At 37.8% G+C, this 18,055-nt stretch overlaps 1 protein-coding gene across 3 annotated transcripts; it reads left to right on the top strand.

The window, feature by feature from the left end:
* Positions 1 to 174: 174 nt before the first annotated feature.
* On the top strand, positions 175 to 17,250 carry GLYAT (glycine-N-acyltransferase). Of its 3 annotated transcripts, none has more exons than XM_037060443.1 (6): positions 175 to 310; positions 1,874 to 1,963; positions 6,978 to 7,085; positions 13,899 to 14,025; positions 14,865 to 15,036; positions 16,730 to 17,250. In XM_037060443.1, exons 1-6 carry the CDS (start codon positions 257 to 259, stop codon positions 17,130 to 17,132), a joined length of 954 nt encoding a protein of 317 aa, XP_036916338.1. In that variant the 5' UTR covers positions 175 to 256; the 3' UTR covers positions 17,133 to 17,250. The 3 variants fall into 3 exon arrangements, with proteins under 3 accessions (XP_036916338.1, XP_036916339.1, XP_036916341.1); XM_037060444.1 differs by lacking the exon at positions 175 to 310 and adding an exon at positions 1,493 to 1,774; XM_037060446.1 differs by lacking the exons at positions 175 to 310; positions 1,874 to 1,963 and adding an exon at positions 4,332 to 4,364.
* The last annotated feature ends 805 nt before the right edge of the window (positions 17,251 to 18,055 follow it).

Genomic DNA, 18,055 nt, shown 5'->3' with positions numbered 1-18,055 from the left:
GTAAGCCAGGTACAAGGATCATCTTCCTGCTGACAGCATTGACCCTGGCTTAGTGTGGGCCAAAGTTGAGTCCTGTGTAGAGGACAGAAGCTTAAAGATTGAGAAAATGCACTAACACTTTGTTAACACAGCAGAGTTTCGTTCTGATTGAATGGTGGGGTTAAACTGTCAAGCTAACCATTTACAAGAGAAGAGTAAACTGGGCTCTAGGAAATTCAGGGGTGGGGGAAGAAGAGTAGAATAAAAGAGAGGCAGCATGGACACAACTAAGAGAATGTTTTACCCTGGGTTCAGCCTCTTGTTCATAGAGGTAAGAAGGTGGTTACATGCTGACTCAGCCCAGGGGACAGAGAGAAATTAACTTGAGTTTGGTTAACAAGTAGTTTGTTCTGAAATATTACTGAGGATTCATAGTTTAGCTAATCATTTATAATACAAAAATTGGCAGTTAGGACATCAGCATCTGGCTTTTTTTAGAGGTAAACAAGGAGTATCTTAGTAGGAGTATCTTAGTAGTATCTTAAGTCACATGGGGGAAGGCTGGTTCTCAACATTGAACCATTTCAGGAACACAAAGTCAGTGGACAAATTTCTTTAACATTCACATTGTCCAGGATAACAGGACTTGGGTCAGATTCAACATTGTCCACCCACCAGAGAATTACATCTACTGAAATACACTTTGACATCAGTGTTTTGGCCTGCTTTGAGAATTAGCGCTACAAATCTTTCACTTTACTGATTTGAAGAGTATTGTTGAGGGTTTTAACGACTATGTTGGTGTTTCTGAATATGGCTGCAGAAGAGAATCTTCTGGAGGAGGTTGGAGAGGATGTGGAGCACACAGAATGCTCCTACACTGCTGTGGAAATACTAACCAGTGCCACCACTTTACGAAAACCCTTCAGCAGGTTCTTTATGAAGTTCAATACTGACTCGCTCTATAACCATGAAACTACACTTCTATGCATTTACCTGAATAAAAGCATATATTTTAATAGTTGTACACAAGTTGTTCCCAGCAGCATTACTCATAATCATCATCAACCAGAAACAAGAAAAGATACCCTCTGTTTAAGTTACAATGACAGAAATAATAAAAAGTGGCTGACATGTACTGAGGGCTGCTCCATTCCAGGCACTCTGCTAAATATTTAAAATTTATTATCTCATATACCAGGTGCCAGATTATATGAATTACCCCCCACTTAATCCTCACCACAAATTCTTGTGTGGAAGAAGTGTCACTCAATGGACCTTTTTTTGACAACACTGTGGGTTAACTGTTGCTTCTACTAATGATAATAAAAAATGCTAATCATTATGATAATCATTAATAGAGTGCGTACTATGTCCTGGACATGTTCTGAGAACCTTACATGTATTGATTTATCCAATTGTTCAACTGCTCTATGGGACGGGAACTGTGGTCATTGGCATTTATAAATGAAAAAACCACGGCACAGGGAGTAAGTAACTTGCCCAGTGTCACATAGCTTCTAATTGTCAAAGTTAGGCTTGTCATCGATGGAAACTTAATCTTAAAGGATGCTCATTCATTATACGGAATACATGTGTTAATCTCAATGAATCTATTTATTGGCATTCTGGATGATGTGAAAATCAAAGTGAAAGATTCAGAAATATTTTTTAAAGTTTGAAAAATATTAAAACTCATTTCAGAAGGAGGCATCCTCAATTCCTGCCAGACTTACCCTTCCTTGGAGTAGTTGAGTGAATGAGACATCAGTGGAACAGCTGAGATAAAGGCCAAGTCACTAGCTACAACTGCCTCCTGGGTCTATTTGGTGTCATTGTATGTCTCCCAGCACTTTCAATTCCTTGATGTTTCTTGATTCCTCTTTAGGCTGAGGTACCTGCCACGATGTTCCGGTTACAAGGCCCACAAATGCTGCAGATGCTAGAGAAATCCTTGAGGAATTTCCTCCCCGAGTCCTTAAAGGTGAGGGTGAAGCCTCTTTAGGGAGAAAAAAAGGACTAGCAACTGCCTGTGAAAAAGGTCGGAAGATAATTAGCATTCACTGAGCACCTGTTGTGTGCCAGACACTCACTCATCTTGTATCTTATTTACTTCTCAGCATCTTGCTGCAAGGCAGTTATATTACATCCACCTAATGAAACTGGATCTGGAGGGTCAGTTACATGACTTGACTAAGATCACACCAGTAGTGAGTGAAAATGTTATTTTGAACCCACTGTGATCTTTGCTGTGTGGTGACCCAAAACCATTGCCTTGTGCATAATTCTTCTAGAATTATGTCAGATAACAATAAGAGTTTTTACACAATGGCAAAGTTACTGAAACTAACACATTAATGTTTAAATTATTATTTCTAAGCAATCAAGTGACTGATGAAAACCATTATAGTTTTTTTGAAATTAATAAAAAGTCAATTTCTATTTTGTCAAACTTGAATGGATTAGATTTAATTTGGGATAAGATGGAAATTTAGCTTTAGAAATGGATCAGTTACATTCTACAATAAGAGGGCTTTTTTGGCTTTTGTTTTATGGGGTTTTTTTGCAATAATATATATTTCAAAGGGATTTGAATATTACCAAGGAAAAAAGTGCCATTGTATTTTGATCAAGTTATTAATTCACCAAAAAGACCAAAAACGCTAAAATATATACACCTAACAACTGAGGCTCAAAGAATATGAGGTAGAAACTATTGAGACTAAAAGAGGAAATAGGGAAACCCCTAGATATAATTGGAGACATCCACACTTTTCTTTCAATAATTTACAGAATAGCCCTAAAACCTCTAAGTGTATAGAAGAGCTGAACAATACCATAAGCCAACAACAGGCAAATACATATTATATTTAAATGCACATTGAACATTGACCAGGGCAGGCCATATTTTTTAAAATATATTTTATTATTGACTATGCTATCACAGTTGTCCCATTTTTTTCTCTGTGTTGTTCCCCTCTGCCCTGTACCCTCCTCCCATCATCATTCCCCCACCTTAGTTCATGTCCATGGGTCACACATATAAGTTCTATGGCTTCTCCATTTCCATATTATTCTTAACCCCACCCTGTCTATTTTGTACCTACTATTTATAGCTCTTATTCCCTGTATGTTTTCCACCATTCTCCCCCCTCCACTACACACTGATAACCCTCCATATGATCTCCATTTCTGTGACTCTGTTAATGTTCTAGCTGATTGCTAGTTCATTTTTGTTTTTATTTATTTCTAAGTTCAGTTATTGACAGTTGTGAGTTTGTTGTCACTTTAATGTTCATAGTTTTTATCTTTTTTTCCTTAGATGAGTCCCTCTCACATTTCATGTAATAAGGGCTTGGTGATGATGAACTCCTTTAACTTGACCGTATCTGAGAAGCACTTTATCTGTCCTTCCATTCTAAATGATAGCTTTGCTGGATAGAGCAGTCTTGGATGTAGGTCCTTGCATTTCATGACTTGGATTACTTCTTTCCAGCCCCTTCTTGCCTGTAAGGTCTCTTTTGAGAAATCAGTTGACAGTCTGATGGGAACTCCTTCGTAGGTAACTGTCCCCTTATCTCTTGCTGCTTCTAGGATTCTCTCCTTCATTTTCATCTTGGCTAATGTAATTATGATGTGCCTTGGTGTATTCCTCTTTGGGTCCACCTTCTTTTGGCCTCTCTGAGCTTCCTGAACTTCCTGGAAGTCTATTTCCTTTGCCAGATTGGGGAAGTTCTCCTTTATTATTTGTTCAAATAAGTTTTCAATTTCTTGCTCTTCCTCTTCCCCTTCTGATACCCCTATAATTTGGATGTTAAATATCCTCCAGGACATTAATATCTTTAAATGTCCTGGAGGTTCCTAAGCCTCTCCTCATTTTTTTGAATTCTTGTTTTTTCATTCTTTTCTGGTTGGATGTTTCTTTCTTCCTTCTGGTGCACATTGTTGGTTTGAGTACCAGTTTCCTTCCCATCACTGTTGGTTCCCTGTACATTTTTCTTTATTTCACTTTTCATAGTCTTAATTTTTTTCTCTATTTTGTGACCATATTTAACCATTCCTGTGAGCATCTTGATTATCTGTGTCTTGAACTCTGCATCTGATAGGCTGGCTATCTCTTCATCACTTAGTTGTATTTTTCCTGGAGCTTTGATCTATTCTTTCATTTGGGCCATTTTTTTTTTGTCTTGGCACACCTGTTACATAGTAGAGGGTGGAGCCTTAGGTATTCATCAGGGAGGGGCAACCCAGGTGAGTGCATTGTGGCTGTATGTAGGGGAGGGGTCTGAGAGGGAACAATGCTGCTTGCTCAACTTTCCCCCAGCTTTCAGTCACTTCCTCCATTACCCACAAACAAATTGGGCCCTTCTGGTGCTGATTCCCAGGTGGGTGGGTTTGTGTACCTTCTAGGACCTATGGGTCTCTCCAATGAACTCTCCTGTGAGGCTTGGAGTTTCTCCTGCCACCTCAACCCCCACAGGATTTTTTCAGTCAGAGGTCTTGAGACTTTATCTCCCCATATTGGAACCCTGGGTTGCGTGGTCTGTCTGTCTCACTCCCCAGTTGTTCCTTCAGGTTTATCCTCATGCAAATGTGGGGCCACCCGGTCAACCAGCTGCTGCCTTTCCTCAAGTCCTCTCCATCCCAGCTGCTCACCTCCACCCTTCCTACTGGTCTGGATGAATGTTTCTTCTTTAATTCCTTGATTGTCAGACTTTCATACACTTCAATTTTCTGGCAGTTGTGGCTATTTTTTTTTTTAATTCTGTTGTCCTCCTTTTGGTTGTGTGAGGAGGCAAAGGGTATCTACCTATGCCTTCGTCTTGGCTGGAATTCCTATATTTTTATTAATTAGTTTTAAAAGAATTAAAATCATTTCAAGTATATCTTTGAACAATATGGAATTAAACTTAAAATTTAAAAAACCAGAAGAGTATCTGGAAAATACCCAGATGTTTAGAAATCTACAAGACATCTTAAATAAACCGTACTTTAAAGTTAAAAAAAGTATATTCCTATTGATTAAAAATGAAATTACAGCATATCAAATGTTTTGGGGTGCAACCAGAGCTTTAATAAGTGAGAAATATATCATTAGGCTGTAGCCACTAAATATAGCATTAAGTGTTTATACTATAAAATGATAATGGTCAGTCTCAAGTCAATACTTTAAGTTTCCACTTAAAACTAGAAAAAGAAGAGTAAATTAACCCCAAAACAAACAGAACTAAGGAAATTATAAAAGATAAGAGCTGAAACCAGTAAATTTGAGGGGGAAAATCAATGACTCCAAAATCTGGTTCTTTGATAAGACCAATAACCAAAATAAACGTTTGTTTATATTAACACTTAACTGTCTTCAGCTCATAGTCCTATATAATGAATTAACATGCCATACAGATAATGAACCTTTTATTTTTGTTTATTAGGAGGGGAGGTAGTTAATCAGTTAGGTACTCTGCAGACTAGGGCATTTTGTCTTGATTGGCTTCTCTGACAGTTTTCCAGGTTAAATTTGTTCCTTCCATGCTGTGTTGGGCACATGTTAGGTGTTTGAGTTGTTCTTCTTGTGTTAAGTGGATCTCAACTCTTTTGAGAAAACTTATGACACTACTCTTAGCCCAACTCTATTGTCATGCGAAGTAAGTCTCAATATTAGATCCTGGCTTAGGGATACTACCATATGCAGGGAAAATGAAAGCTTTCACTTCTTTTGAATCCAGTATATTTAAATGAATGTCACTGATATAAAACTCTAATGTTTAAAATTTTTAACCTCTGTATTTTTCCTGAAATTGCATTTAATATTTATACAGAGCCCCCCCTGATGTCAGAAATTAAATCACTTTATAGAAACTTAGTAAAGACAAAGATTACCTCCTCCTCCTTCTCCTGAGCCTGAAATAAACATTCCATGGCAAGGGTAGGAAAGCACAGGGAGAGGTATGGTCTTTGGTTACTGAATTGTTCATTATGCTATTGGTCCTGGTCTTTGGCATCTTTCCATATCATGTGCAAAGGCATCATGCTTCAGCTGCACGAGGTCCTGAGTTTGTCCCTAGTGTGCATTGCTGTTTAACCTGCACCCATAACCACAGTGCCTCTTCTACCTTAGAGTCTCTTTCTTAGCCTCTTCAAGTTCTTCTTGATGAACATTGCATGTTGACAGATTCAACAGATGCCTGTTGAGAAATCTAAACAAACCCCCAATGGGTATTATTCTTAGACTTTGGTCACCAAACATTATGCTTCATCATTGTTTAAGTGGAAAGGAGGTTATTGAACCTTTCAGGAAAGTAATTTGGAGATACATGTAAGAAAAAAATCATTAAACACCAGTTGACCTTTGTCCCAAACATTTCCCTTCAAAAATTTGTATAACAGGCATATTTGTAAATGTTTTTGCAAAAATACATGTTCCTTGAAGAATAACTGTTAAACAACAACAAAAAATACAAAAAAATGAAATGACCAGCAATGGGAGATAAAACTTTAATATTAGAACTTTTCTGTGTAATGGATATTATGCAGTCATTAAAGATGATTTTGTAGATTTGTGTTTATTGACAAGAAAATATGCCCATTGTATAGTGTATGTGTTTGTGTATGAGTGTGTGGAAGGGTGGTTGCTAAACAAAATATACATGGATATATGGGTAATTTGGAGATGTTATTTAACAATTATGTGTGACTATGTAAATAAGCGGAATAAAATAGAATGATACATCGATAAATTCTAGAATATAATGTGGGATGATTTTTAGTTAATTTATTTTATTTATCTGGGTATTTAAATATTTTCACATAGTATTCTCATGGCTTGGCCCCAGAATCTATTTCCATGAAAATAATAAAGTAGTACCTGAACACTGTTGAGGTAGATGCCCTATAAGCTACTTACTGTTAGTTCATAGAAATAATACTTGTCCTGATCAAACAGAGTACTTTGCCATCTCTCCCTGATAAGCTGAACTTCTCAGTTTCTCATGATGTTGCAGGTTTATGGGACTGTCTTCCACATGATCCAGGGAAACTTATTCAACCTAAAAGTCCTGGTGGACAAGTGGCCTGATTTTAATACAGTGGTGGTCCGCCCTCAGGAGCAGGTAAGGTGCCAAATGTAGAATGCATACACTTCTATTTGCTATATATGCCTACCCTGCATCTGGCAATGTAGAGCCATGGGACACAGAAATGTAAGTCAGTGGTGGTGAATAACTCTTTGTCCTCAAGGAGCTCACAGCCTGGAGGAAAAATGGATAAGCAACTAAATTACTACATGGTGTTAAAACATACAAAAACATACAAGAATTTACAAGATACAGGAACAGCACTGATCAGATGATGACTAAAACTACAGATGTCAGGACATGCAGACAGAGGATCAGAGATCCTTCCTAGTAAACATTTTACCTAACCTGGATTTTGAAGGTAAATAGGTTTTTGGCAGGTTGACAAGAGCAGAGGGTACATTCTAAGCAGAGGAAATAACACCTAAAAATATGGAATTAAATATGAAGAATGTTAGGGAAACATAAAGAATGAGTTGCAATGCCTGTGTTTGGGAATATGTTTTCAGGACCAGACTTTTAAAAAGACCTCAAACTCATATGTGATACACCCACGGCTAACATCATACTAAATGGGGAAAACTGAAAGAGTTTTCCTTAAAATCAATAACAAGATAGAAATTTCCAGTTTCACTACTGTTACTCAACATAGTACTAGAAATCCTAGCCACAGAAAACAGACAAAAAGAAGTAAAAGACATCAAAATTGGAAAGGAAGGTGTAAAGGTATGAGCTCCTTCTTTCTTTCTGCTGAGTAGTATTCCATTGTATAAATCTACCAAAATTTTCTGATCCACTCATTTGCTGATGGGCACTTAGCTCCCTTCCAACACTTGTCTAATCTAAATTGTGTTGTTATGAACATTGAGGTGCAGAAGTTCTTTTGAGTTGGTAGTTCAGGATTCTTAGGGTATAATCCCAGCAGTGGAATTGCTGGGTCAAAAGGCAGTGCCATTTTGTTTTCTGAGGAAATTCTAAACTGTTTTCCAAAGTGGCTGCATCACCAATGCAATCCCATCAACAATGTACTAGGTTTTCCTTTTCTCCACAACCCCGCCAGCACTTGTTTGTTGATTTGGTTATAATGGGCATTCTGTCTGGGGTGAAGTGGTATCTCATTGTGGTTTTGATTTGAACCCCTCTGATGGCTAGTGATACTGAGCATCTTTTCATGTGTCTCTGGGCCCTCTGTATGTCCTCATTGGAGAAGGGTCTGTTCGGGTCCTTTGCCCATTTTTTAAATGGGTTGCTTGTCTTCCTCAAGTGGAAAGTTCTCTGTGTATTTTGGAGACCAAAACTCTTTCCTGAGGTACAATTTGCAAATATATTTTTCCCATACAGTTGGTTCCCTTTTCATTTTGCTGATGTTTTCTTTAGCCATGCAGCAGCTTTTTATTTTGATGAAGTCCCATTTGTTTATTCTTTCTTTTATGACCCTTGACCTAGGGGACATATCTGTGAAAATATTGCTGCATAGAATATATGAGATTTTCCTCCCTATGTTCTCCTCTAGAACCTTTATGGTATCCTCATTTATATTTAAGTCTTTTATCCATCCTGAGTTTATTTTTGTATATGGTGTAAGTTGGTGGTTGAGTTTCATTTTTTGGCATGTAGCTGTCCAGATCTCCCAACACCATTTGTTGAAGAAGCATGAAACTCCATTTCATGCTTCTGCCCCAATTGTCAAATATTAATTGACCATAGAGACATGGGTTTATTTCTGGGCTCTCTGTTCTGTTTCATTGATCTGTGTGTCTGTTTTTATGCCAGTCCCAGACTGTTTTGATTACTGTGGACTTATAATACAGTTTGATATCCAGAAACTAATTTCTTCCCTGATCTCATTCTTAACCCATTCATTGTTTAGTACCATGCTATTCAACCTCCACGAATTTGAATGTTTTTGAATTTTTTCCTTGAGGTTGGTTTCTAGTTTCAGGTCTTTGTGGTCTGAGAAAAGCTTGATGTGATTTCAATTTTCTTCAATTTGTTCAGGCTTATTTTGCATTTTATCATGTGGTCTGTCTGAAAATATTTCATGTGCATTTGATAAGAATGTGTGTTTTGCTTCTTTGGGATGAAAGTTTATATCAGTTAACTATATTTGATCTAGGGCATTGTTCAATGCTGCAATATCCTTGTTGATATTTTGTTTGGAAGATCTATCCTTTTTTGACAGTGGGGTGTTAAAGTCTTCTAGTATAAGTGTGTTGCTGTCTGTATCTTTTTTGAAGTCTTCCAAGATTTTCTTATATATTTCAGTTCTCCTATGTTGTGTGCATATATGTTTACAATGTTTATGTTTTATTGATAAATTCTTCCTTTGGGTATTATGAAGTGTCCTTCTGTGTCTCTTTTTATGGCCTTTGTTTTGAAGTCTATTTTATCTGACATAAGTATTGCTATACCAGCTATTTCCCCCCTGTCCATTTGCTTGGAATATTTGTCCCCAACCCTTCACTTTCAGTCTGTGTAGGTCTTTTGTTCTGAGGTGGGTCTCTTGTAGGCAGCATATGTGTAGGTCATGTTTTCTTATCCATTCAGCTACCCTATGTCTTTTGATTGAAGCATTTAATCCATTTACATTTACGATTATTATTGATTAGTACTTATTCATTTTTCTCCTTTGTACCTATATTCCTCTCTCTCTCTCTCTCTATATATATATATATATAGAGAGAGAGAGAGAGAGAGAGAGATATATATATATCTTCATTTTTCCTCGTCTTAAAGCAGTCCCTTTAGCAAATCTTGCAGTGCTGTTTCAGCCTTCTTTTGTCAAGGAAGTTCCTTATTTCACTTTCCACTTTAATTAAGAGCCTTGCTGGGTAGAGTAGACTTGGTTGCAGGCCTTTGCTTTTCATTACCTGGAATATTTCTTGCCACTCCTTTCTGGCTTGTAGTATTTCTGTTGAGAAATCAGCTGCAAACCTTATTAGAGTTCCCTTATATGTTACTTCCTGTGTCTTCCTTGCTGCTTTTAAGATTCTCTTTGTCTTCAAAACTTGATATTTTAATTATGATATGTCTTGGAGTGGGCCTCTTTGGGTTCATCTTGATTGGGACCCTCTGTGCTTCCTGAATTTGTGTGGCTTTTCCTCTCTCCAGGTTCAGGAAGTGTTCTGTCAGTATTTTTTCAAACTGGTTTTCTATCCCTTCCTCATTTTCTTCTTCCTCTGGTGTTCCTATGATTAGAATGTTATCATATTTCATGTTGTTTTGAAGTTTCCTTATGCTGTCTTCACATTTTTTGAGTTGTTTTTTGTGCAGATGCTCTGCTTGGGTATTTCTTTCTACCTTGCCTTCCAGATTGCTAATTCAGTCCTCTGCTTCATCCAGCCTGCTTGTAATTCTTTCTAATGTGTTTTTTATTTCAGAAATCATATTCTTCATTTCTTCCTGATTCTTGTTTATCATTTCTATTTCCTTTTCATGCTGTTGTAGTTCCCATCCACTTACTTGTAGTTGTCTGTGAGTTCCTTGAGCATCCCTATAACCATTCTTCTGAATTCTGTATCTGATATAGTTTGCTTGCCTCCATTTCATTATCTTTTACTGGGGAGTCTTCCACTCCTTTCGACTGCAGGTTCTTTCTTTGTCTCTCCATTTTAGGTGACTCCTTTTGTTTGTTTCTGCAATTCCTGATGCTCTGCCTTGCCAGGTGTCTTTGTAGGATGAACTTCTGTGGTAGGAGTTCTATGGGACTCAGTGTTATATCTCCTTGTTCTCCTTGTCTTGATGTTCTAGGGGTGTGCTTTATTCCATTTGTGTGTGCTCTCTTGTTGTACCTGTTGGTGGGTTCTCTTCTCCAGCAGGTTTATTGGTATTCACAACTCCCACCTTGTCTTGTATGTTGTTGTACAGGTGTTGTTTAACAAAGCAGTGTTACCAGTTGATGCAATTTTTAATACATTACTGGAACTAGAACAAATATTTCAAAAATGGATATGGAACCACAAAATACCCCAAATAGCCACAGCTATCTTGAAAAAGAAGAATAAAGCTGACGTAGCATGCTATCCAATATCAAACTATACTACCAGGCTATAATATCAAAAGGCATGGTGCTCACATAAAGACAAATACAGAGAAAATGGAAAAGAATAAACAGCTCAGAAATAAACCCATCCCTCTATAGTTAATTAATATGTGACCAAGGAGGCAAGAACGTATAGACCACTTTCTTACAGCATATACAAGAATAAACTAAAAAGGTGTTAAAAACTTTAATGTAAGACTCAAAATGATAAAAGTCATAGGAGAAAACATAGGCAGCAAAATCTCTGACATTTAGTGATATTTTTGATGCTATATCTTTTTGGACATAAAAAGGAAGAAAGAAAAAAATATACAAATGGGACTAAATCAAACTAAAAAGTTTTTGCATCCAGTGGGTTTAATGGAATAATGCCTGTAGCATAGCAAAGAAAACCATCAACAATATGAGAAAAAAATCTATTGAATGAGAGAAGATATTTGCCAATCATACATCTGATAAAAGGTTAATAACCAAAATGTGTTGTGTAAGGAATTCATAACTCAACACAAAAATAATCCAATTTAAAAATGGGGACAGAACCTGAATACATACTTCTTCATAGAGGACATACAGATGGACAATAAACATATGAAAAGTTGCTCAACTTCAATAATCATCAGAGAAATGCAAACTAAAACTAAAATTGAACATGGATACATGGAACAGACTGACAGCTGTCGGCAGGGGGAAGACTGGATGAAAGAAAGTAAAGGGATTAGTCAAAGAACATGTACACATAACCCATAGACACAGATAACAGTGTGGTGATGGCCAGAGGGAAGTGGGGTGCAGGCTGGATAGAGAAGGTGGAAAGATTGAGAGGAAATTGAGGCATTTTAATGGTGTCAACAATAAAAATAAAGAAAAAACTGAGATGTCACCTTCAGCTATCAGAATGATTATCATCAATAAATCAATAAACACCTTGTGTTGGCCAGGTTGTGGAGCAAAGCAAATCTTAAGTCAGAATGCAGACTGGTACAGCCACTGTGGAAATCAGTATGAAGTTTCCTTAAAAAATTAAAAATAGAAATGGCTTATCATCTAGTGACTTCACTTATGAGTATATAACTGAAGGGGTCATACACATGTGTAGTGAATGTTACTCTGCCATAAAAAAGAATGAAATCTTGCCATTTGTGACAATGAACAAGAACCTACAGGCTATTATGCTAGGTGAAATAAGTCAGTCAGAGAAAAAATACTGTATGATTTCACTCATATGTGAAATTAAAAGAGTAAAGTAGTTGAACCAAAAATATAGGTACAGAAAAGATTGATGGTTGCCAGGGGGAGAGTAGCTGGGGCATCAGGTAAAAAAGGTAAAGGGACTGAGAAGTACAGATCAGTAGTCACAAAATACTCACCAGGATGTAAAGTGTAGCATAGGGAATGCATTCAGTAATATTGTAATGACTGTGTATAGTCCCAGGAGGGTTCTAAAAATATAAGGGTGCCACTTTGCAAAGTATGTGATTGTCTAACCACTATGCTGTACACCTGAAACTAATACAAAATAATATTGAATGCAAACTTTAATTAAAAATAAAAATGAAAAATAGCCCTAGCTCAGGAGATTGAGTGCCAGCCTGCTAACCAAAGAGTTGCTGGTTTGAATCCCAGTCTAGGGCACATGCCTGGGATGCAGGCCAGGTCCCCAACAGGGGGCATGAGAGAGGCAACCATACACGGATGTTTCTCTGATTCTCTTTCTCCCTCCCTTCTCCTCTAAAAATAAATAAATAAAAATAAATAAATAAAGTCTTTTGAAAATATATAAAAAATAAAAAACACTAAGCAGTCTGTGCATTTCAAATACAAATATTCTATAAGCATATTAGAAAATATAAAGCAAAAACCCAATCAGGGCACATGCCTGGGTTGCAGGCTAGGTCCTAGTTTATTATGATATATTTCTCACTTATTAAAGCTAGGTCCCCAATGCGAGCCACTTGAGAGGCAACCACACATTGATGTTTCTCTCCCTCTCTTTCTCCCTCCCTTCCCCTCTCTCTAATAATAAATAAATATGAAAATATTTATTAAAATAAATTAAATATTAAACTCTAAAAATGGATTTTTTCTTTTTAAATTGATCTTAAAAGCAATGATTGCCAGTGCTATTAATGCTGAGTATTAGTGCATTCTGTGTGATACTTTTCAGCTACTCTACCCTCATTAGATTGTTGTTCTCTAACTCCTTCCTTCATTCTCCAATAAACCCATCTGATATATTAACTTTGAGAAGATATATTAAAGAAGTTTTGAGTTTCAGCTTTGTTAGAAATGCAAATTACTTTTAAAATAATAGTGCATTGTGGTTTACATTTGGAAGAGATTAGATACCTTTATCTTGTATAGCATTATCATATATATGTGAAAATTCTAATACAAGGTTAGCTTGTTGATTTCAATATTGTCATGTTCATAGTCCATTTGTTCTGAGACTCTTTAAAATAGAGTAAGATTTACTCTTGCAATAGAAGGTAGCTTGCCTTTAATAATACTCTCTTTCTCCTGAGGATTTCAGAATTATAGCAAAATAGTATAATTCTGGTTGATTCAAAATTGCAATGCAGCATATGAATACCTAGTTCAGCAAGTTTTGCTTAATTACAAATTGAATCATTAATAAATCCATGATGTGGTCTTATAGTGTAAATTACTCAGGGATTATGATAGCACATTAGAAAAATATCAATATTTAAGTTTGAAAAAGAGTTAAGTATACTAAAATTCCTTAACTCAAATATTCCAATCACTTGGTCTAATCAGTTTGATTTATCCCACATTACTCAACCAAACAGGAGATGAGAGATGACTTTGATCACTATACCAACACCTACCAAATCTATTCTAAGAACCCCCAAAACTGTCAAGAATTCCTTGGCAGGTCAGATGTCATCAACTGGAAACAACATTTACAGATCCAAAGTAAGTAACATCTGTGATGTGTGTTGGCAGCTAGGGCTGCTAATGTGTATACCTGCCAGGTCACGTTTCACTCCAAGCACACTCCCTGTTACCTTCACTTCCTTATGTTAAAGCCCAGACACTCACCTTGTCGTTCATTCCTTGTAGCAACTGCCAATACCTCTTTCTGCAGTGGAGTAGAATTCAAACATTCCAATTTATGGAGTTAATATGAAGAAATGTGAGTCACGTAACTTCTTGTTATCTGAGGATATATTTTGCAGTTGTATTCAGGATCTCTTAAGGTGATCTCTTAAGCTCCCCCTGTGGCCTTCGGGTCTGTGGCATTCAGAATAAGAATGACAGCTCCTTATGCCCTAAAGCACCTCCCAGGTCATAGGGACCATTGCCATGGTCATGAGCATGCCCTCCAGAGTCAGACCCCCTAGGGTGGCACCCATACTCTGCCAGTTACTTGCATTGTGATCTTGAGCAAGTGACGTAACTTAACCATTATTCAGTTTCCTCATATATAAAAAATTAATAGAATACATAAAACATAGGGTCAATGTAAGGATCAAAATGATATTAAACCACTAGCTGGACATGTTGCAGAGACCCATGCAAGTTTGGCTACTATTTGTTAATAATCACTTCTTTGATTTCACAATGATATAGTCAAGATTTCTAGTAGTATCTCTGTCTTGCATAAGAGAAAAATGCTCAGGCAGTGACACAGCCAAGGTCATGTGGTCATGGGTAACACCAGAAACAACATTGCCTGACTTTGAATCCTGCAAACTTCCATTGGGGAGCTTCTTGTAGTATCTCACTTCTTCCCATACTTTACCCCTCTCTAGGTTCACAGTCCAGCCTGAATGAGGCAGTACAAAATCTTGCAGTTATTAAACGGGCCCAGGTCAAGCCAATACAATGCATTCTCTATATCGAGTCCAAGACAGCAAGAAGACTGCTCCTTTCCCTGCCACAGACAAACAACTTACCTCTGAAAGATGGTAAAATCAAAACACTGTGAGTTTGAAAAAAGATTCTCTTGCCACTCATATCTTTCACTACTTCCCTCCCTACATTCACGCTGGCCTCCCAGCAATACATTTTCAGAGTGATTTTTTTACTGAAATATGTAACATGAATCATGTCAGTTTACCCACTGAAAAGCCATGGCTGTTTCTCAGCTGGACTTTCCAGGTCCTGCGAAACAGGGCATTTATCACCTTTCGGACTTCATCTTGTCCATCTTGCTTACTCACATGAGCAGCTCCGTTCTTTCTGCGACTTGATCTCATAGACTCACACATGCCTTTGGGCCATTGAATTTGATCCTTGTCTACCTAAATGCCCTTCCCTGTAATCTTCACATACTTGTCTCTTTTTTTTGACATTTGTACTCTTAAATGTCATTTCCTTGGAAGTACTTATAAGAGCACTGTGTCAAAAAATACTCTGTCACATAATTTTTCAAGACACAACCCAATTTTTATTTACTTTATTCACTTGTCATGATCTGAAATCATGTTCTTTGAGGTATTTGTCAACCTGCTTGCTGCTTGATCCTCTCCTATGATATTTTGAACTTTACAAGAGCAAGTGCTCTGTTTATGTTGTTCAATGATAGATTCTCAGTAGCCAGAACACAGCACATGCTGAATACTCAGATGCTTAATACTCATGACGGATTCTTAGTGCAGAAGTTTTCCAGTCATGAGAATTTAAACAAATTCTGATTTCCAGTCCAACACTGAATATAGCAGAGCAGTAATGGTAGAAGTTTGGTCTGGAGATGCCCAATTCCATGGCTCCCCTTCTGTGTGTTAATAAGCACGGACAGGCTTTATTCACATTGCATCACGTATCACCCTTGAAAGACATGTCCAAGTGTATAATAATCCCACCGGGCTTGTTTTTCCCATGATATACACAAAGTAGGAGATATTGTCCAACTGTTCTTGACATGAAACAGGGTAAGGTGAGGAAATAGCTTGTTCAGCTATATCACGTGGAAATTCAAACCTTAGCTGGGGATTGAGTCTCCATTTCCAGTTCTGCATTGTGGGCTCTTTCCAGGACACTTACCGCATGCTGTTCGCACCATAGCAGACACCTCCAGACTTCAGTGTTCTACACCTGGGATGCCACCTGCACTCCAGCCACATCACTACCCCTTTCTGGACTTGAGCTTCCCCACAGTGGCCAAGGTCTCCCTTTCACTGACATCCTAAGAGGTCATGATTATCAGCTCTGGTTTAAAGCTTGCGAGCAGGTGCTCTAGGACTCTTGCTTATTTTCTGTTTACCTGTATTTCTTATCTGTAAAGCAGAGGTGATAGCAATTCCCTCATCTTGAGTGGACCATCACAGCAATGTCCAAAAGAACAATATTTAATTTGTATGTAATTCTTATTGTTTGTGGGGCACAAGTCCTATACTTACCCAATAGCTTGTGTAATATTCATAATCTGCCTTTTGATGAGGATGCTATTAATATTCCTGTTCTATAAAGAAAAAATGGAGGTGGAGAAACATCACATTGCCTGCTCAGGATTGCACAGCTAGTCAGATTATTCACGTAGGCCTTCTGGCTGCAGAACCTTTACCTTTACCTGTGTTAATTTCTCATTGTCTAAAGACAATTTAAGGGAAAATAACTGTAGTCCTCCAAAGTGTGTGTGATATAATGGGCTCTTCTTCTCCCTCGTTTCCAACAGCAATGAAGACATGTTTAAATTCTCATCCCTCAGTGTAATCCATGCTGCCCTGGTGAATCAGTTCTGGCATTTTGGTGGCAATGAGAAGAGCCAGAGATTCATTGAACGCTGTATCCAGAACTTCCCCACCATCTGTCTGCTGGGGCCTGAGAGGAACCCTGTGTGCTGGAGTGTCATGGACCAGACAGGAGAGATGCGGATGGGAGCCACCGTGCCTGAGTACCGAGGCCAAGGTCTCATATTACATGCCATGTTAGCCTATTTTCAGGCTCTGGAAAAACTCGGCTTTCCCGTATATTTCCATACAGACAGAAACAACAAAACCATACAGAAAGCCAGCGAAAATCTGTCCTGTATCCCCATGCCACGTAACTGGAACCAGTGGAAATGTGTGCCTCTGTGAAGTAGCCCTGAACACAAGACAGTGTTGGGTGGGCTAGTCATATAACAAAAGGAACATAAAGGTGGAAGGAAAGAAAAAATAAATGATGACCTTCATTAAAGCAGTTCACTTTCTTTGGGCTCTTGGGGAATAGTTTGTGTTGTCTACATTACTGATGCTGCCCTGCTCACAAATCACTAACAGATTTCCCTTTGGGTCCAGCAGACCTGGCCCATGCAGTCCTGGCATGTGCAGACCTTCCTGTAGTGAACCCTGGTCTTTTTCTCTTCCCTACGCGTCTGGATCTCAGTGATACTCTTTATTCCGCTTCATGCTGCCCTAGTACTTCTCTGGAACTCTTATGTCACATAGGGTTTGTGGCCAATAAGCATATTTTGCCTGCTTTGAAAGATGTGGTATTATAGATAGTATAATTTATACCATCTCTTTTCATTACCCTCTGGTTTTCTCACCCCAGTTATACTGAGGTATAATTGACAAAGTATATATTGTGCGAGTGCGCAATGTGATCATTTGATGTATATTGTGAAAGAATTCCCACAATCAAGTTAATTAGCACATCTATCACCTAACATACTTATTTTGTAAAATTTTTAGATTTTATTTGTTTCTTTTTTGAGGGGGAGAAAGAGAGGGAGAGAAACATGAATATGTGGTTATATCTCACACACCCCCACCTGACCTGCAACCCAGACATGTGCCCTGACTGGGAGTCGAACTGGTGACCCTTTGGTTTGCAGGCCAGTGCTCAATCCACTGAGCCACACCAACCAGGGCCATACTTACTTTTTTCTGCAAAAATTCTTATGACTTACAACATGGCTATTGTGATTTCTGGATCATATGTCATATGTATTAGCAAATTTCTATGCTGCAATACAATATTATCAACTGAAGTCACCATGTTCTAAATCCTAAGAACT

The sequence above is a fragment of the Sturnira hondurensis genome, unplaced genomic scaffold (genome assembly GCF_014824575.4).
Source record: "Sturnira hondurensis isolate 20B ecotype Veracruz unplaced genomic scaffold, ASM1482457v3 Scaffold0011880, whole genome shotgun sequence".
In the NCBI taxonomy this organism is placed as follows: Eukaryota; Metazoa; Chordata; class Mammalia; order Chiroptera; family Phyllostomidae; genus Sturnira; species Sturnira hondurensis.
The sequence above is the reverse complement of the archived record's forward strand: the minus strand, read 5'-3'. Positions and strand labels throughout refer to the sequence as shown.

Bases quoted from the DNA above. Each gene is read 5' to 3' on its own strand.
- GLYAT (XM_037060443.1), top strand. From the start codon at position 257: ATGGACACAACTAAGAGAATGTTTTACCCTGGGTTCAGCCTCTTGTTC. The intron at 1,964-6,977 runs GTGAGGGTGAAG...ATGATGTTGCAG, and splicing joins TCCTCCCCGAGTCCTTAAAG to GTTTATGGGACTGTCTTCCA. The intron at 14,026-14,864 runs GTAAGTAACATC...ACCCCTCTCTAG, and splicing joins ACAACATTTACAGATCCAAA to GTTCACAGTCCAGCCTGAAT.